This window comes from Vigna unguiculata, chromosome 2, assembly GCF_037176805.1.
Source record: "Vigna unguiculata cultivar grain cowpea cultivar isolate G323 ecotype 2 chromosome 2, ASM3717680v1, whole genome shotgun sequence".
Taxonomy (NCBI): domain Eukaryota; kingdom Viridiplantae; phylum Streptophyta; class Magnoliopsida; order Fabales; family Fabaceae; genus Vigna; species Vigna unguiculata.
In genome coordinates, this window is record NC_140793.1 from 33,910,308 (window position 1) to 33,930,692 (window position 20,385).

The window sequence follows — 20,385 nt, forward strand, 5'->3', positions numbered from 1 at the left end:
TAGACAAGGTTAATTTTAGTTCTGTCTCTTCACAATGTTTCTGTTAATTGACACAGCTAACTCCAGATTCTAAACATGTCCTGTTCTAAAGGTTTTAGGAGTGTTTTTATTCTCTCACTTTATCATATACTCAGACAAAACCAGAAGAGGAATTATGCTTCCTGGGAAGTGGAAAATGAGTATTTTTCTTTTGTCCAAAATAAAGATGTTTTGGTCCCATATCACTATGATCAGAAGCACAAAATAAAAGTTAATAAATGAAGGGAAGCACCATAAAAGACATACTTGTCTTCCTTTTTGTGTGTACATCTAAAATATTAATAAAATTAAGTTCATATATATTCATCAATTTAATAGTTGAGTTTTTATTATAATTAAATATGAAAAACAATGAATAACAAACTAAACCCCTCAAAGATTTGTTTTTAATCAAGTCGAAGATACACAAGTGACTATGGACTATAAAATTCTGTTCCAACTAATATACTTGCGTATTAAATTGGAGCAATTTAATATCAAATAATCAAATTTACATTTTCAGACATTTCTTTGGTAGTTTAACCAAAGAGCTGGAATCCCTGTGACAACTCCGGTGGAGCCATTACCGGCCACCGGCACCCCAGTCACCGCCGCAAACGGCATAGAATTGGAACTACAAGAAGAACGTTCCGGCACTTTCACCCTCACCGAAATATTTATAACCCCGTTTCTCCTAACGTTACCGTCCCACAACCTATAGCTCAAGAAATGCAGCTGATTTTCTGGCACATACCCTCCGATGAAATCAGAAACCGGTATTCGTGCAACACCAACACTGTTAGACCCCGTCAACGACGACGACGACGACGTTTTGGACCTCACCTCGACGGTTATGAACCTTGCATGCAACGGCACGTTCACCACAACCTTCTCATTCCACGAAGGGTAGCTTCCACCCTCGGAATCCACTTTCGTGACGGCACCTCCATCGCTGCTTGCGTCGGAGTGAACCGTCACAAATGTGTTTCCTCTTACGGGTTTTTTATTCATTTGGAGATTCTCTGCGGATAAAACTGTTAGTTCCACTGTTCTTGACATCGTGATTTATGACGATTAAAAAAGAATGTATGTACAAGATTTGTGTGTGATGCGCTGAAATTTTGGGCTGAAGAGAAGGAAGAAGAAGAGTTAAATATTATGAGGTTTGGGAAACGTGAGAGAAAGAAGAGAGAAAGAAAGAGGTTGCTTCTTTTTAATGGTGAAGCACTTTCCTGTGGCTTTGAATATGAGCCGTTATTACAACATACGTGGTTTTGAAAGTTGACGGAGTAAGGAACGTGTGTGTTACGAGGAAGTTTCAGTCCTGTTGGAAAGAATTTTCAATCCTTTTATACAATTATAATATTACACGTTCAACACTGCTTTATTCCCTGTATTTAACATATTTATATAAAGAATAAATAAAAGTGTATTAAAGAAAAATTATAACGACCAAGACTTTATTGAAATCTATTAATTGATATTTTAATGTAAACAACTGGGTGTATGATTATGTAATTTCCGTATTATGATTTTTATTGATTATGGTACTCTCAAATAAAAGAAAACATTTTTTTTATGTATTATAGTGAAGAAAATTTGTATAGTTCGTTGTACTCATATACTACTTGTTTTTAGTGATTTTTTTTTTAGTTGGAATATTTTTGCGAAAAGTCGAAAACACCCTTGAGAATGAAATGTTTGATTTGTCTCTTTGTTGAGTAAATTCCAAGAGTTTTATGATTTGATTAAAACAAGGGTTTTCTGCAGACCAAGTCAACTACTGACTTTGTTGACAACAATAAATTGAGGAAGAAACAAGTGGAGAGACACCGGGAAGGTTACTAGATTTTGGAATTTGGAGAATGCTGCCGCACGTGTTCTTCTTAGGAAAAAATAATGTTTTTTTATTATTATAATTTCTCTTTTAAACCGTATTTTGTTTTTTATATTTTTCAAATGGATGAGTTGTTCTTTAAATTTAAAAGTCAAGACATGTAAATTTAGTATTTTCTTTAAACATAAATGATAAATGATAAGCTTAAATATAAAAAGATTAAATTCAATTACTTTAAAAATAAATGTTTTATTCATATATTTTAAATTACATATTTTCCCTTAATTTATTGTTCTGGGTTTGGGCATTTAGTAACGCAGCTGGAACAAGAGAATTAATGTCATTAAATTTGGGTTTTTTTCCGGTTCCGATTTTCAAAATAATAATTTATCCTACGTAAAAGTAATTTTTGGACTCTCTATTTTGGAATTTTTTAGAACATGCTTTCTAGAATATAATTTTCAGAAGAGGATATCTAGAATAGGAGATCTGAAGTTAAAACAATTAGTTTTGTACTACTCTTCTATTATAGATTTTTCTTAGTTTTGATTTATAAATTTGAAAACGTTATTGTTTTAAATGTATCGGCAAATGATTTTTATCCTACTCTTTTGGAGCTTAATTGATTGATTTATGTTGTAGATTTTCACTTTTCACCTTAAAAATTTTAATGTTCTCTTTTTTATTACTGTGTTGTTTTCCCCGTCAAGAGATACCTCAAGTTCTCCTTCAAAGCATAAATTCATTATATTTTTCTTTTTATTAAATTCATTCTATTTTTCTCATTTTATTATTTATTTAAATTGGATCCACCAATCAGGAATTTAAAAAGTTGTGCAAGTGCATATTTGAGGAATTTGTCCATTTTGTGCTCCAAATATTAATGAGATAATTTTCTTTTACTAAAACTAAAAATTATAATAAAAAGAACATAATATTATTAAACATTCAAGTTGGATTAAAAAATTATAAAAATAAATTATAATTATACAAATATCAAATAACAATTGAATAAATGTCAAATAATTATGAAAAATTATTAAATGTACGTATTAAAGTTTAAAAATTAAGAATAAAATAAGTTAATATAAACTTATTAAATTATCTAATAAATTAAATACATTTCAATAATATAAAACGGGATATGAAGACAACAATACACATGGATACATATTTATCTCATTCCATATAAATTTAAAAAATCAAATATTACGTATATACATATTCGGTCAACGGAAACTTCTCGATAATATTAATACACATTCGAAAAATACTCAAAAATAAATTTATTTGTCATCTCTAAAAAAATGAAAATTCATCTTTAGAACTACTTTTACATTTTCTAGTTCTCCTTATATTTTGATTGGATGACTTGTTTTGATACTCAAATAATCTCATTTGAGACTCGAGATAAAAAACAATTTAAACGTATCTTCGTCTCTTAATCATCCTAAACACCTTCTACGAACAAATATTAAGACGAAACTCATAATTTCAAAGCAAATAATACCTAAAATGCAATAATTAATCCTAACTTTGCATTGCTAAGGGTATAAAACTAAAAAGGAGAAAGGGTCCGATTGCTCGGACCGAGGGGCCTCATCATATCATGTATGAATCACATTTTCTGACTTCATGTATGAATCACATTTTCCAACTTCTTGACTTACAATTTCAAGAATTCTTGAAAAAAACAAGAAAGACTTTCCATTACAAGCAAGAGTAGTTTTCAATAGTTATCTAAGCAACCAATATTTGATCTAGGCAGAGTTTATATGACGTTTCAGCATTGACAAGCATTTTAAGGCCAGCTTTAAGATCTGGTATGCCATCCCCCAAAACAGCACATACAGGAAAGATGGGAACACCCTGTACCCTTTTCTTTAACTCGTTGTATACTTCATCTGCACCCTCCTCGTCAATCTTATTTGCAACAATCAAGGATGGCCGATTGGACAAACCGTCCTGATGGTACTCTAGCTCTAGAATTAACTCTCTGAGCTGTTCCCATGGCGGAATTCCCTTCCTTCCATTTAAAGCAGCAGCCAAGTCTACCACATAAGCAAGAACCTTTGTGCGCTCTATGTGGCGCAGAAATGCATGCCCGAGTCCACGATTTTGGTGTGCACCTTTTATAAGCCCGGGAATATCAGCCACGGTTATTGAGAGATCATCGTAGTTTAGATTCCCCAAATTTGGCCTAAGAGTAGTAAACGCATAGTCACCAACAGCAGGCTTAGCCCTTGATATTGCCCCGAGTAAAGTGCTTTTACCAGCATTAGGCATTCCAACAAAGCTTACATGAGCAATACTCTTCAGTTCTAATATAAGAACCGTCTCAACACCAGGTGAACCTGCAAGCAGATAGGAGTGGATACTGTTAGGATCCCGAAGATTAGCTATGTGTTGACAAGCCTCTGCCTTCATAACCATAGATTTCCTTGAATCTTTGGAACTAGACACATTGCCCAGACCGCCCTCTCCACCACGAGCAATGACAATTTGTTGACCTTCTTCTGTTAACTCAGCAACATTGTATATTATCTCTTGGTTCTCTTCAATATCCTCTGTACAAAATTCAGGAGCTCCATTAGAGGTGGAGAGTTGAGAGAATGCATCTGTTGATGCAACATCTCTTGATTTGTCACATTTCTTAGCATTTGTTTCTTCAGCTTGTGTTGAGGAACAGCCAATAGAATGTGTTGCTTTTACTTCCCCTAGTGTATCACTGGAGGTAGAACCATAGCCAGTGTCAGGAGAATCATCAACAAGTGCCCCAGGAATATCCCAAGGGTCTACATCAGTCGAGGATTGAGTTTTGACAACGGACGGAATATCGCCATTGACAAGATGAAGTACAGTGCCAATGGGTACTCGGGCAACCTGTTAAATAAAGCATACGATTTTGGAATGAACTTAAAGTTCTGTATTGCGAACAAGGCTAAATAAGAGAAAATAAAACTATGAAATTGTTTTAAAAGCCAAAATGACAGGTAAAACATCAATTACCTTATCAGCACCCCTGCTACCTATCAACTTTTTTGATGACCCAGGTCCTCCTTTCTCGGCTATCTATGAGAAACAATTAATGTCACCAATCTTTTAAGACAGGAAAAGTTTCATCATTTCAAAAAACATTTTGACAGAAGATACGAACGCATACCAGATGACGCTGCAAACCACTGAAGTCCCAAACTCTGGGAGAGCATTCCAGAATCACATCACCGCCTCTCCCCCCATTGCCACCTACGTCAAAAAGAAATCAAAGTAGCACTGTCATCAGCTCCATTGCACACCATCCACATTTCTTAAATTGCGGTTTGCAACTGCTATTACAGCTACAATATTACAGTTTTGTTGAAGGTATCTACTACCTAATTGCAACCACAACTGCAGTTGCATTGGAACGCAATTTCTGCAATCACAACGCAACTAAATCTGTGAATCAAAACCTTGGCTATAAATCATAATAAAGAGACATACACACCATCGGGTCTTCCCTTGCGCAAGCTGGAGCAACCACTACCTCCATCACCTGCTTTTGCAAATATCTTACACTGGTCTATCATTCGTCTCTCCTACAAAACCACCCATACCCCAAAGAAGTGGTCAAAAACTTAAAATAAATGACAGCATGTCCTTTTCATGTGCAAAAAAAAGTTGAGGATCAACCTGCAAAGGAGCAAGCTTAGACTTCTTCTGAGAAGTATCGGAGTAACGAGCATAAGGTGTAATAGACCATCTAGATATACACCTTCGAGTCAAAGCTTCCATTTGTTTAATGCATTTTGCTTGAAAGAGAAACATCATATGCGCAAACTAGTAACTTGCAAGAGCGAACCAGGTTGGTCCTCTATGTGTGGAAGTTTGGCACCTTCAAAAACTGTGCAAAGCTAATGCAAGATTAATGTTAGACTGAGACAGTGGTCTTCAGTGAAGAAAATTAGTTCAATTAATTAACTTTATGGGATTTCTGGTTGCGGAATTTTCTCAAACAGATTTCGCGCATGACAGAGTGTTATACAATCTTGTGCCACTACTAACAACATGACGATTTTATTTTAGAAATGTAAAATTTGAGGTGAGAGGTATCACCTAACCTTGGTTAATTCAGCATGATGAAGTGCAGAAGCAGAACCTTCGATTTGAAACTTTGCTCGAGACGTTGGCATGCAAAGAAGGGTAAATGAAATGACACGAAAATGAAAATGAGATTCTGGGAAGGAGAGAAAATTAGTGGGGTGTGTGGATCCTCTCAGGACCTTACTGTACATCTCCATTTCCTTTCACCTCAGACTGACACGTGGATATCCAGAAATGAACGGCTCAAATTTAAATTGCAAAACCAGTTGCAGTTTTAATTATTCGATAGAACATAAACTTCTTGTAGTTTATAAATGGGGTTTTTGAAACCCTGATTTCAAACCAAAATAACACACTTTAGTATTAAGTGCAGTATCATCATCAGAACACTAATTAATATAGTGTGTGTATATATAATATTATACATAATTTAGATGTATGAAAAACAAAGAAATGCACATATATTAACTAGTAGTAAATAAATAGTATAATATTTTAAAAACAAATAAATACTAAATTATACTTTTAATAATATTTTTATTATAATTTATGACGTTATATTAAACAACTTTTTCCTTTTGTAAAGCTATGCTGTTTCTTTATCGTTTTTTCGTTTTGATATTTTAGTTGTTGAAATAATTATTTATATTTTACGTGATAGTTTTTCTTTATATGTCACTAAAAGTTTGATTTTAGTCCTACAATATATTAGTTTCATATAAACTAAATCTTACAAATTTAAGGGAAAATTAAGAATTGGAATAAGTTTTATGAATTTTAAAAGTTTAAAAACTTGATTTGAACAACAAAAACTAAACATTTTATTTTTAATTATACATAAGTAAAAAACATGATAAACTCCAGGATGTTAACAAATGAATTTTAAATTTAATTTAACTTCACAAAATTAAATTATAAAGTCAAATACTGTAAATTTGTAACATCCCAATTTTAGCAGCTTACAACTAATAAAAATAGAGAGTTTCATCATAGTTCCAAAACAGATCATTCAGGATACACAATATATTAATACAGTCTTACAAAAGGTATGACTATAAAAATATATCACTTATACACTTAAACTAAACTAATAAACTCTGTACTACTGACCACTGCTAAAGCTCCCACTGGAAACCTCCTCTTCAACACTAACACGATGGCTCTTTATCCTCCAGAAGTGCCTTTGACACTGCAACCACATCTACTCCCACCGAATAGGTGATCATCGCAAAAGGGAAAACATACAACACGAGACAGACACACAACAAGCAAGGGTAAGCTAATCTGATTAAAAGAATCATACAGTTCAATTATAAACAGAAATCATGCAATCTTTGTCATTTTCACTAGAATCACATAGACCACCACAACCACAACGCAGATATATTACTCTAGACTCGATATCCGGATTATGTAAGCGACATTGGATCTCTGGGTGGCTTGCACCTGTGACGGTTCCCAAACTCTGCAGAGTTGGACACACGGAGTTATCACCCGACCGCTCACAGGGTAAGTCCCCTTCGCGTCTAAGACTTGATCAAGTCCAAAGACTAGGACCTCCTGCTACTCCTCACGACATAATCCATTCTGCTCTATATGAGCTTGAATGATTATTGGAGTTTCAGAATACCAACCCATACGGAGTCCTTATGTCCTTACATACGCTAAAACATTCCTCTTAGAATTTCCCTTGAAATCCTAATTCAACCACATCTTCTCGTAATTTGTATTCGTCCAATTTAATCATACGATACATCAATGGTAGCATTCCAACCATACAAGGCCTAAGTTGCACAAGGATACATAAAAACATACATTTCCACCAAAGAAAACAGAATTAGAGCACTACTACTATATTAGCTCTCGCTCAGGCTAAAAAGTCTAGCCTAGGCGATAGGTCATCTCGCTCAGGCGAGCCAGTCTCGCCTAGGCGAGACACTAACAGTGGCAAAAAGAGAAAACCTGGGCGAACTCTCGCTCAGGCTAGGCTGGTTCGCCTAGGCGAGACCGTCTCTCGCTCAGGCGACCCCAGCTCGCCTAGGCGAGACTTCGCGCAGGAACAAAAGTGCGTCTCCTGGTGTTTTCGCTCAGGCGAGCGTCACTCGCCTAGGCGAAAATACCAGGTCACGAACCTGTTCCCACATGCAGTGGATCAGTTTGCCTCAAGCACAAAGCAATTATTCACCAAATCATGCAATTCAAACACTAATTCATCTATCAAACACATAATTCAAGCTCATCTACTAATTTTCTATTCAAATTAAGAAGAGTGGTTAGCTTCCCTTACCTGTTATCATGTTTAGACAGCTTTATAAACGTCAACGCCTTAAAAACGTCAACACCTCTAACTCCACAGAATGCTCTATCTACACATAGAAACATCACAAGAACGATCAAGACATACCGTTATGATCACTGATCAACAGAGACTCATACTGATGATTAAAATGTCGCATGCAAGCGGAAGAGGGCTTGCATGCAACAGAAAACAGAAAAAGACTAAAAAGAGAGCGGAAATTCAACTTACGCGAACGGAGAAACTGATCGGTCCAATTTGAAGAGCTTGCCGAGAGGATCAATCCTACGGTCTCGGTTCTTCAATCAGATGACCAGAGAGACAGAACCTCTAGAGAGAAGTCAGAGAACTCTAGAAAAGTGGTTTCTAGAGAGATAGTGTGTTTTAAAATAATGAAACTCGTTTATAACAATTCTATTTATACTAAAACCTTTTAATATTAAAATAATCGAGTCTCACTATTTTTAAACCACTATCACTTTTAAAACGCCATTTTCTAGGGTCTTACAAAATTAACCTTATATTTTAATACTTTCAACGATGGAAAGCTTTTCAAAATGTAAAAAGTCACACAATTAACATATTTGTTTATGTAATATGCATGTTACCAAACTTCATTGTAGTAGTTATCTCATTTAAGATTATTTAACTCAGATGGTTTCTTTAATCACTATTGATTGCGTTGTGTTGCATCTACAAATGCATGTGTGGGCATCTCTGGATCTCTTTAAGCAATCATGAAGAAGAAAGTGAATTGTGAATGTTTACATTTCAGATTTCAAAAATGATAAAGTAACAATGAATAGCCAACAACTAAACAACCAAGTGTAACAATATTAGTTGTTCTATCTGTCATCTGTAGTTTCTGTTATAAAATGGTGTAAAAAGTCTAAAACACAAATGAACCTTTACATTTGAAAAGAAGTAGAACAGAGCAAAAAGTTACAGAACTTCAAGATTAGGCACATTCAGCAAGCACATCCCCCTGAATCAGGTTGAGAGTCATGGCCACCAGAAGATCTCAGGTTCACGTCAACCATGTCATCTTGTTTTGTGGAAGATAGTGTTTCCATTCCAGGCAATGCAGCAGCAATTTTTCTGAACAGGGCCTAAGTATAGGTTTCACATGTCAATAACTCAAAACCAGTAAATAGGCAAAATCTCAAACACTTGGCCTGCAACACTCTACCCACAATATGAAATGTGGTTAATTTCATCTTACACAAATATTGCAAAAGTAGAAGAGGATTACCTTTATATTAAAACCAGCTTTGGCACTAGCTTCAATAAACATCACGTTTAGTTCACGAGACTTGGCTTCCCCTTCCTCTGTAGAGACTTGCCTAAAGACTCGTGCAAATTATATTGCTCATAAGTAAAAGGTGGCATCAGAAAATTTAAAACAACACTTTTACAAGACATCAAAACAACAACGTAAATCAAACATGCAACATCTCTTACCTCTTATCCACAAGATCAGTTTTGTTCCCAACAAGTACAATAATAACATCATTGCCTCTCTCACTGCGAACCTCTTCAATCCACTTTGATGTGTTTAGGAATGTCTGACGGCCTATTTCATAACAAAATCGAATAAAAATGTATCTGCTTTTATTATTATTGTTGTTGTTAAAAATCAGAAAAAAAAAAGAGAAAGGAATAGGTGAAGGGAAAAAACCCTAAATAAATTGCATACTTGCAACATCATAAGCAATGACAGCAACAGATGAGTCCCGAATGTAGCTTGGAATAAGACTTCTAAATCTTTCTTGACCAGCTGTATCCCTGTCATCATAAAAACAAGAAAGGCTTTGTGGGGAAGAAAATTAAAAACAGAATATTAAATGAAGGAATCCTTTAAGCAAGCTTCATGAACCTCACACTGATTAACCAATAACTAGCATTTTTTATTTTTTTTTACACTACTTCCCTTATTTTCGTTCCTGATAGAATTTCCAACATGCAACATCTTACCACAGCTGCAGTCGAACAGTTCGATCTTCAAGATACATAGTTTTTGATAAAAAATCAATACCAATCGTGGCCTGTTTGGAAAAAATAATAATAAGTACAAGCAAAAGAAAATCATAAAATCTATACTGTGCCAAATTTTCAAGCGCATTATGGTTATAACACAACTTTCTGATAACCTTACGTACAAGAACACAAAATTCCTTTAACACTTGCATTGCCCTATATGATCAACCATCACAAATTGAAACCCGTGATCCCCCAACCTGATCTATTAAACCTACATTTGAATACCTAAAACATATATGATATATTCAGATCAATGATGATGATGATGAAGAGGGTAATTGAAGGTAAAAGACATGGAAAGTTAAAAGTGGCTGAGAAAGTGGATCTGATTGATGACCTGATAAGTGTTGTCAAATTTGTCATACATGAAACGTGTGATGATGCTGGTTTTTCCCACAGACTGGTCACCCAAAAACACCAGTTTGTACTTTGCAAGAGCTGATACTGGCGCCATTTTCACAGCCCCTCATACAACACAACACAACACACCTTAACGATATGTCTCTCCTCATTCAGATTTCCTCCTTTCTCTCTCAACCATGCTCAACATATTTGTGTTACTGTAATTTAAACACAAATCTAATTTTTTTTCAATGCCTTCATAATAATAATAATAATTTCATTGCTTTCTCACATAAATCATCCACAGATAAAAAAAAAACTTAGACTTTACTTTAAATAGTTAATTTTGCAAAACTTTAAATAGTTAGTAGTTAAGCAACTATATATATCGAATTTTGTTTGGATTAATGCTGTGAAAAATAGACTATCAATAGTATAGTATTTGTTACCATAATGACAAGAGAAATTATATATCACCTTGAAATTTTAAGACTTTTGATAATCCAGCATTTTTAGATAGGACTTGTAAGTAGCATATATAAGTTCAGATGTTTAACTTCAGTGCATTTGTTTTGAAAAAAAAAAAAAATCCACCAAAAACAAATACTGATTGAATTCAGTTAAACTGAATTGTTATGGTGTCTTTAGATTCAATCTGGTCAAAGTCTCCAAAAATAAAACAATCACTGCTTGCCAGAAAGAAAGAAAAAACATCTAATAATATTATATAAGGTTGGTTTTGTGTTAAAATTCTATTAACAACTAACTCTTGTTCATTAAAGAGAAAGTATTTGCACCAATGATTATTAAAGAAGAAAAATTAACGAAAATATTAGTTTTAAAAATAAAAATTAAAAAACTTTGAAGTTGTTGAGATGTTGTTTTTTATGTAAATAACTTTCATGAAAAATTTATAAAATTTCATTACTTCAATGCTGCTTTACGTTTGAATTGGTGGTAGGTTGTGGAGTGGAGAAGAATGAAGTCAAAATAAAAGTTATCCACTTATTCAATCTATAACATTAACAATGAAAAATAAAATGGAAAAAATATGACGCGTGACCGATTCTATTTTGTCTTCATCTTAACGAATATGCGTGTTATAGAACAAATCTTCTATATAATTAAGAACAAAAGTTAGATGAAAGTAAAGAAAATATATTCAATTATGTTTAATCTTTATTTCAAATGAATTATTTACTATATTTCCTACAATCCATCTCATTCTATTATATTTTACTTTATCTTTATCACTAATTAAAACATACTATCAAAAACAAATGACTGTCTTGCGGGTGTCTTTTAATTATTTTGAAATATAATAATAATATTTTCAGACAAACATTTAACTTTTTAGATAAAAACCATAATTTACTATTTAGTTTTAAAAAAACATGTATAAATGCTTTTAGCACTAACAAACATTTTAGTTCTTATAAATTCAATATACATTTTTTAAAAATTCCAAAGTATTGTTATCATATTAAAAAAGTAAAACATAACCGAGAAAGGGAAGAAAATATGAGAAACCAGATCCTTCTATCAGTGGCAGGGCTTTTAGGTCAACTTATCGTTTCTAAATTTGGGATATGGCTGGGCTTGTAAGAACATGTAAAAGGAGCATTAGATTCCTAAATAGGGGATGATCTTTTTTACCGCTGCTTGACTTGCTTGTTATTGAGTTTGAGTTTGAATGTGAATAATGCCATGAAAACAAACTTTTGAAGGTGTGTTTGATGAAAGTTTACAAAATTGATTATGCTTAATCTCTGTCCTCGAGAATTTGGAAGTAAAGATAAAATTATTTTCTTATGCATCGATTACTGCACCAAATAATACAAAGAACTTATTTTCTTATTTTGCCACCGCAGTTTGGTATATTCAACAAACCAAACACAGCAGAAAATGAGTAAACTAAAATTTAGAGAATGAGTTACTGGCGGAATAAGTTATGACTTACGAGGACAACATAATAATAAGTTCTGATGAATCTGGTGTCTATGAAAGAAAGAATGACCCATCAGAGGAACATGGTCACTGCAATATCCTCCCAAAGAAAAAGCATCTTCGATAAATCATTTAAAAGCCTAATCCGTTTTTTTTTTCTACACATAGAAACAATTACCAATATCATCGATCCTAATGATCCTAAAGCCAGATTTGGGAAAAAGTTAGTATAACCCACACAGGACTAGCAGTGAACCAAGACAAGCATGTTATTCTGTGTGATTTCTTTCTCACGAGTAGGTAAGAGTAATTTGAACCTATGACATATGTATGATGGGACCCTAACTCCATTGGAATTTTTTTATTACAAACAGTTAACCCAAAATGAGAAGGGAGAATTCATGAATCTCAGAATATATGGCATTCATGCATCCATCAATGTTAGCAAATAAGACGAAAGGAAAAGAAAGATGGAAAAAGGTACAAGAGATAGGAGAATTTAGGTGATTTTATAGAAAAAAGTAGATAAAATTGAATCCCGTAAGCATAAGCAGAAGAAGTAGAAGAGAGAGATGAGATCAAAAAACTACGCGAAACTGAGGCGCGTTGGACTGAGTTGCTGGGAGGATCTCCCAGCGGCAGGGCTCGAAGTCTTCTGATACGGGGCAGTAGCCGGCTAGCGTGACCTTGTCGTTGGAGGCGGCGACGGAGCCGAACTCGAAAATCGACACGGCGGCGTTGGGTGGTCGGGGAACTTCGACGGCGCCGTTCATGCCTGTGGCCTCAGCGAGGAGTTTTGTTGTATCTGCGGCATTGGATTTGGGAATCGAGGAGGATGGGTTTGGTTGGGAATTTTCTTGGATTTGGGGTTTATTCCCCTTTCGCCACCATAGTAAACCCATGCTTTTGTTTTTGGCTAAAGTTGTCTTCTCTCTATGTGCTGTGTTATGTGTAATGTAATGCCTCCTCCGAACCTAACCTTTTTCTTTTATTAAATATTTTTTATTTTTTAATTGAAACGGTTTAATTTTTATTAGATGATGTATTTGTTATTTTTATTTACTTTATATATTTATATTTTATTTATTTTTATTAAGAATATGAAATTTCACGATTAATATAAAATATAAAATATCCTACATTTATCATTTATGAAATTATGTTATTAACACAAAATAATATTAATTGAAAATTTATAATATATATATATATATATATATATATATATATATATAATTCGCTTCAACGATAAAAACGTAATCTGAAATGGTAGAAAAATATAAAATTGTTAAATATTAAATAAAAAATAAAATTTAATTTAATTTAAAATATAATAAAAGTAAAAAAATTATTTTTATAAATTTATATTTATTAATATTATTCTGATAAGATAATTCAAATTTATTCATATTTAATTATTTATCAAATAAACTATTTTAATTACTATACATAAAAAAATAATAATAGTAAGTAATAGTTAATAATTGAAAATATTACTCCATGTCAATCATTTTTAACCAAATATTGCTATACTCTTTCTAGCTAGATTCAATAAAGTTTTTTCTCGGTCATTATTGACAAAAAACTACAAAAAAATGTTTAATTATATTTTAAGTTTACGATAAGTTTGATAACTTTTTTAATTGAGTATTTAATAAATTTTTATCTTTTATCAAGTACTTAACCATTTAAAAATTTTTAATTGAATTTTTATTATTAACTTTTTATATTAATTTATTATTTTTAAAATTTTATTAATTATAATTTATAATTTTATTATTATATCATCATATTTATATGGTTATATTATTATATCGTCACGTCTTATGTATTTATATTGTCATATCTCTATATTGTCACATTATCACATGTTATATCGTTATAATGTATATTGTTATGATATAACGTTATATAATTGTATCGTTATATTGTCATATCGTCATATCGTTTATATCATCCTATCATCATATTATTGTATTGTTATACCATCATTTTTTTATATCGTCATATTTTATATTCTCTTACTATTATATCACATCCTTATGTCGTTATATTGTTATATCCTCATATATTCATATCATTATTATATCATCGTATGATAATATCATTATATTGTCATATTGTTAAATCTTCATCTTGTTTTATTGTTATAGTGTGTTATCATTATATCGTCATATTATTATATTGTCATCACGTCTAGTTATATTGTCATATCATCGTATTATTATATTTATAAAATTATAAAATCATAAATTATAATTTATAAAATAATAAAATATATGTGATGATAATTACAAAGTGACAAAATAATAATTATGTTAATCACTTAACGTAAAAGAAATTAACAATGATCATTCGATTATAAATTTTAAATTGACTATAAATCGGTATTAATCAACATTTTTTTATTGGACTATTAAGTGCTACTATTAATTTTTTTGTCTAACTTTCTTTATTGATGCGATAAAAGAAAATTCTCCACTAAAATTATTTAAAACAATTTTAAATAAGATGGTGCAAAAGGTTTCTTCTATCAAAACTAAAAGTTAATGGTTGATTTTAGCTTAAGAAATAAGCTTTGGTTATTAAAAAAAAATTACCAGATTGAAGGATAGAAATTACAATAAAAAAAATTATGTAAGTCAACAATGCCTAAATCGAGATTTATTTAATAGTATTTTGATTTTAGCCCAATTAAATTTTAAGAGAAAAATATAAATGAAAAATATTTGTTTAAATTTCTATAATTTAAATTTATTGTTCTAAATTATGAAAATTTCAATGCTCAAACGAATTCATATTTATTCATTTAAATATAGCTTAATATGATTAAAAACAACTAACAACAATTAATAACATGTGTGGTTCCAAAGTTATCTCATTGATGGAACACATTGTACTTATGATCTAGATTAAATTCTATATTATTTATTCGTGAATATAAAAAAATAAAAAAAGAATATCACTTTACTTTGACAATTTTTATGACTTCGGGCAAATCTGAGAAGCAATCTGTAACTCTTCCGCCATGAACGACGAACAACAGTCTCTGCTTCTCAACTCTTCTTCTCGCTTCTCGCCTCCTCAGGGTTCGTTATTTCTTTCACGTATTCCATTTCTCTTCATAGCGACAGAACAATCTTTTTCTTTTATGTTGTTTTTTCCCACTTACGTTTGGTCGTGTCAGGAGTGAAGCTATCGTACGGCACCGCCGGCTTCAGGGCCGATGCGTCGCTTCTCCCATCGACGGTCTACAGAGTGGGAATCCTCGCAGCCCTTAGATCGCTCAAGACCGGTTCCATCATCGGTCTCATGATCACTGCCTCACACAACAAAGTTTCTGATAATGGAGTCAAAATCGCTGACCCTAACGGTGGAATGCTCTCGCAGCATTGGGAACCCTTCGCCGACGCTCTCGCCAATGCCCCTTCTCCCCAACATCTTCTTGTGGTTAGTAATGGCTCAAATTATTTATTCCCACATTACCATTTTTTATAAATTGTGTTCGGTGAATGTGGTTATGTTCGTGTGTATGTATCACCTGCAGTTGATAAATGAATTCGTGGCGAAAGAAGGGATCTTGATGGATGGGGTCAGCCATGCCGAAGTGCTTTTGGGGAGAGACACTAGGCCTAGTGGAGATGCTTTGCTTGAAGCAGCTAGACAGGTATGTACAAGGTTTTAAATTGCAGTTTCACGGGGACAAGTGCGGCCGATGCAGTTTTCGTGGACATGATAAAATCCTTGACGATGTTGCTGAAAGCATGCTCATAGATTGTTTTTTAAAACCTTGGGCGTGCAAGAGTCATCATGGTTTTAAGAAACTGTCTGCAACTGAGATTTCGGCCGCAATGTTAAGGTTTTTGAATTACCTGCAATTGCCATCGTGGCTGGATTTTGTTTGCAATTTTCCACTATGTCAATAACACAATTGGGGGTACAAGAATCATAAATGATGGGATTTTGTACCAGATTTTATTTTATTTGGCTGATTTTACTTGCATATACTTGGATGAAAATGAAGGGGGTCACTTCAATTGTCGGAGCTGTTGCGACGGACATGGGGGTCTTGACAACTCCACAATTGCACTGGATGGTTCGGGCCCGAAATAAGGGTGTGCAAGCTTCAGAGCAGGATTACTTTGAACAGCTTTCAAGCTCATTCAGGTCAGACCAATGCAGACATTGCTATGGTAGTAAATGGACATTGCTTCATGTTGTTCCATTATTTTGTTGATGTTTAAGTCATTGCTGAACACATCCTTCTAGGATTGTCGTGTGATTGAATCAGGTGCTTGGAGGATTTGATCCCAGCTGAAAAAAGTAAGCTTGATGGGGTGAACAATAAAGTGGTTGTGGATGGATCCAATGGAGTCGGTGGAGTAAAACTTAAAGTTTTAAGGAGTTTGTTGAATGCTTTGGTTGTTGAGGTTCGGAACAGCAGTGAAGATGGAGGTGTACTGAATGACGGAGTGGGTGCTGATTATGTGCAGAAAGAGAAGGTTGTTCCTCACGGCTTTGATTCTAAAGATGCAGGGATAAGGTTAGTCTGCTCATCATCTTGTCCTAGAAATGAAGTTCATGCAAAACATGCTGTTTGAAATTACTAGTATGTGTCCGAGTAATTCTCCAATAGTTTGTGGTTATCTTTATAGCAAAAGCAGTTGAAATGTTTAATCATTCTGCATAATTACTGCAAGTAATTCCAATGGTAATAGTAGAAATGGAGGATTTGTCATCCATTGAAACTTAGAAATCTGTAACCATGAATTGATAGTTGTTAGCACAATCTTGAGATAATTTCACTTTTAAAAATAATGAGCAAAAATCATTCAACCTAAAAGGATTATGTTTATGGCCTGCATGTCATCTTTCTTTCATATAATTTGTGATAGAGGGTGTCTGTGATGTGGATGTTTTCAGGAAAGTTGCAGGAAGTTCTTATTTGATGCTGGATAACATAGATCTACCATTTGATTCAATAGATGCATTCTTCTAGTGCTGCTATGTTGGTGTTATTTATTAAGGTCTTTACTAATGGAGCTAGTTCTAGTTTGTAGGTGCGCTAGTTTGGATGGAGATGCTGATCGGCTTGTTTATTTTATTGTACCACCTGAAAGCAGTGGTAGAATTGATCTTGTTGATGGGGACAAGATACTATCCCTGTTTGCCATATTTATTAGGGAGCAACTGAGCTTTCTTAATGAGAATGAAGGCATAAAAAATTCCCACCAGGCTCGTCTTGGTGTTGTACAGACTGCCTATGCAAATGGGGCATCTACTAATTATCTTAAACAGTTAGGACTAGAAGTTAATTTTACTCCAACTGGAGTTAAATACCTACATGAAAAAGCTGCTGAATTTGATATTGGTATCTACTTTGAGGCAAATGGCCATGGAACTGTCTTATTTTCAGAATCCTTCGTGGGGTGGTTAGAGGCCAGAACTAAGGAGATTTCTTCAGGATCCAAAGGTTTGTTCGGTGGTTTGTGATTATTCTCACTTTATTTGCAAGATTGAAGTGCTGAAAGAAATAGAAATCTTTTGATTGTTTATTTGAGGTTCAGAAGGGGAAAAGGCTGCTTTGAGGTTATTGGCAGTCAGTAAGTTGATCAACCAAGCTGTTGGAGATGCTTTGAGTGGATTGCTCTTGGTCGAAGTCATTTTACAGCACATGGGATGGTCCATACATAGATGGAATGAACTTTATCACGATTTACCGAGCAGGCAGCTCAAGGTTAACCTTTATAATTTATCTTTTCTGAAGCTGGAGATTTTTGCACTGCTATCAGAACTTGAATCTTTTTTTCTTTTTTTAAAGTATCAGAAGTTTAATTTGGATCACACACACGCACATACATATATGCTCCTGATATTCTCCTATTTAGGATAATAATTTTTACATAGTGAAGTTAATATAATTGAAATGTTAATCATAATTTCAATTATGTTAATTTAAACGTTCAAACTCAGTTTGCTTGAAAGTCTTTGTTTTAACATGGATCAGGTTCGATTCACACTATTTACCATCTTCTTTCTCAATCGCTTACATTTGCAATGCAGTGACTATGCTTTAAACCCGAAACTTCACATTTCACCTTGGTTGTGAAGTTTCTGTTTAATTTTTGGTAATGTTATATGTGATTATCACTCTACTGTCACTATATTAGCATAGAAATTGTGAAATGAATGCTTGCTTTGGCCGTTATCTCTCAGGTTAAAGTTGCCGACAGAAATGCTGTGATTACAGCAAATGCAGAAACTGTGGTTGTTAGCCCCCCTGGTTTACAAGAAGCCATCAATGCGGAAACTGGTATCTTTTTTGGCTTTTCTTTTTCCTTTTCAATTTCTTGACATGACATGTGTGTTTGAATTACATATGTTTTACCAACTTTGACATTGATGAAAAGAAAGATGTAGAAATGTGTCATGACATATTTGTTTGAAATAAAGCTCCTCTACCCTCACATTTGCACTTTCATCCCTTGAAGCCTTTCAGGGAGAAGATTAAGATGTAGAATTTGAGTATGCTAATATTGCAGATTGGTTCTTTTCTTATCTGGGTTTACAGGGAAGTACCACCAAGGTCGATGCTTTGTGCGACCATCTGGTACTGAGGATGTTGTTCGTGTATATGCTGAGGCATCCACGCAGGAAGCAGCTGATACACTATCCAACTCTGTGGCTAAGCTTGTGGACCAATTCTTGGGACTCGGCAGCTCCTAACACCACAGCAACTCCTTTCCCTTCCATGTCTTCCTTTTATTTTTCATTTCATATTACATCAAATGTACCCTTTAGCTTTTAAGGTTGTCTAACCATGGATTTCTGTTACTTCTGCATATTAACATCTCTGTCATGGTGGTTTACATCTTATTGAAAAACTAATTAATAAAGTTATGTATTATGTGGTGACTATCTTTTATTCCATACGTGACTTGAGTTTCTTTTAATAAAGTTTCTGCAAACAATTCCTTAATAATGTAGAAAAATTTGTTAACAGATTAAATGTGTAGATGTATGAATTACTAAGTAATGACTTAGAATTTATAATATAATAATTCTTTTTTCTGTTTGGGGACATGATTTATACTTTTCAAAGTTTCATTTTAAATTAATTTGACTCAATGGGAAAGAAAATAAAATTTGATTAAATAGTATTTTTAACTAAGAATAAGAATTGTGCTCAATTATTTTTAATATAATTAAATTGGTATAATTTTAGGAAAAAGTACATTACACTTTAATATTATTAGGGCATTATTTGTTGTTGTTCGATAAAGAAGATGAAAAATTCTTTAGTAAAACAAGAGGTAACAAAATTGTTAAGTTTGGGGGGAAAGAAAAGGCAAATTTGTTTAAAATTAGTTTTATCTTTAATATTCACTGTATAATAAACCACCAAGTAACTTGTGGAGCTAGTAAAAAAATTCGCCCACCGTGGGACTCGAACCCACGACCACAAGGTTAAGAGCCTTGCGCTCTACCAACTGAGCTAGACGGGCTTTTATTTTTATTATCTATATTTTGGATTTAGATTTATAACTCTTGGTCAAGCATTAATTCCTGGAATGTGAAAAATCTGAATGAAATGTTATACTCAAAAACCATTGTTTGCTTAAATTCTTTACTTTGCGAATTTTGCATCTGCCATTAGTATTGTTGTAAAGAAGCACACTAGTTCTTATGCTGAAAAAACAAGCTTAGCTTAAAATTAATTATATTTTAGTTACTTTAAAATACACGTTTCATTACATACGTATTCTCAATCCAGTACTTCTTTAATATTACTTTAAAACAATAATAAAACTTTAAGTTTTGT

At 33.2% G+C, this 20,385-nt stretch overlaps 5 protein-coding genes and 1 non-coding gene across 12 annotated transcripts; 1 reads left to right on the forward strand and 5 right to left on the reverse strand.

Annotated features, from left to right (window-relative positions):
* Positions 1 to 395: 395 nt before the first annotated feature.
* Positions 396 to 1,184, reverse strand: LOC114173189 (BON1-associated protein 2-like). Its single transcript, XM_028057445.2, has one exon. The coding sequence runs from the start codon at positions 1,075 to 1,077 to the stop codon at positions 538 to 540; it is 540 nt and encodes a 179-aa protein (XP_027913246.1). The 5' UTR covers positions 1,078 to 1,184; the 3' UTR covers positions 396 to 537.
* A 2,278-nt stretch (positions 1,185 to 3,462) lies between these two features.
* On the reverse strand, positions 3,463 to 6,107 carry LOC114172388 (GTP-binding protein Obg/CgtA). 5 transcript variants are annotated; one of them, XM_028056878.2, is made up of 6 exons: positions 5,956 to 6,107; positions 5,528 to 5,748; positions 5,343 to 5,433; positions 5,019 to 5,101; positions 4,865 to 4,927; positions 3,463 to 4,738 (listed from the first exon to the last, which is right to left on the reverse strand). In XM_028056878.2, exons 2-6 carry the CDS (start codon positions 5,663 to 5,665, stop codon positions 3,596 to 3,598), a joined length of 1,518 nt encoding a protein of 505 aa, XP_027912679.1. In that variant the 5' UTR covers positions 5,666 to 5,748; positions 5,956 to 6,107; the 3' UTR covers positions 3,463 to 3,595. The 5 variants fall into 5 exon arrangements, with proteins under 5 accessions (XP_027912679.1, XP_027912684.1, XP_027912689.1 ...); XM_028056883.2 differs by having other exon boundaries at positions 5,528 to 5,738; positions 5,956 to 6,101; XM_028056888.2 differs by having other exon boundaries at positions 5,951 to 6,083.
* Positions 6,108 to 8,949: 2,842 nt separating this feature from the next.
* LOC114174250 (ras-related protein RABH1b-like) lies at positions 8,950 to 10,994 on the reverse strand. 2 transcript variants are annotated; one of them, XM_085669589.1, is made up of 6 exons: positions 10,394 to 10,573; positions 10,209 to 10,279; positions 9,931 to 10,019; positions 9,696 to 9,807; positions 9,487 to 9,577; positions 8,950 to 9,343 (listed from the first exon to the last, which is right to left on the reverse strand). In XM_085669589.1, the coding sequence occupies exons 1-6, from the start codon at positions 10,421 to 10,423 to the stop codon at positions 9,203 to 9,205; spliced, it is 534 nt and encodes a 177-aa protein (XP_085525715.1). In that variant the 5' UTR covers positions 10,424 to 10,573; the 3' UTR covers positions 8,950 to 9,202. The 2 variants fall into 2 exon arrangements, with proteins under 2 accessions (XP_085525715.1, XP_027914850.1); XM_028059049.2 differs by lacking the exon at positions 10,394 to 10,573 and adding an exon at positions 10,612 to 10,994 and having other exon boundaries at positions 8,951 to 9,343.
* A 1,967-nt stretch (positions 10,995 to 12,961) lies between these two features.
* LOC114174039 (uncharacterized) lies at positions 12,962 to 13,521 on the reverse strand. Its single transcript, XM_028058779.2, has one exon. It carries the CDS (start codon positions 13,463 to 13,465, stop codon positions 13,142 to 13,144), a length of 324 nt encoding a protein of 107 aa, XP_027914580.2. The 5' UTR covers positions 13,466 to 13,521; the 3' UTR covers positions 12,962 to 13,141.
* A 1,973-nt stretch (positions 13,522 to 15,494) lies between these two features.
* Positions 15,495 to 19,481, forward strand: DRT101 (phosphoglucosamine mutase-like protein). Of its 2 annotated transcripts, none has more exons than XM_028056017.2 (9): positions 15,495 to 15,652; positions 15,751 to 16,013; positions 16,111 to 16,230; positions 16,588 to 16,730; positions 16,855 to 17,106; positions 17,624 to 18,036; positions 18,125 to 18,300; positions 18,780 to 18,876; positions 19,135 to 19,481. In XM_028056017.2, the coding sequence occupies exons 1-9, from the start codon at positions 15,592 to 15,594 to the stop codon at positions 19,287 to 19,289; spliced, it is 1,680 nt and encodes a 559-aa protein (XP_027911818.1). In that variant the 5' UTR covers positions 15,495 to 15,591; the 3' UTR covers positions 19,290 to 19,481. The 2 variants fall into 2 exon arrangements, with proteins under 2 accessions (XP_027911818.1, XP_027911824.1); XM_028056023.2 differs by having other exon boundaries at positions 18,131 to 18,300.
* A 514-nt stretch (positions 19,482 to 19,995) lies between these two features.
* TRNAK-CUU (transfer RNA lysine (anticodon CUU)) lies at positions 19,996 to 20,068 on the reverse strand. The gene has a single exon. It is a non-coding gene; the product is annotated as a tRNA-Lys (tRNA).
* Positions 20,069 to 20,385: the final 317 nt, after the last annotated feature.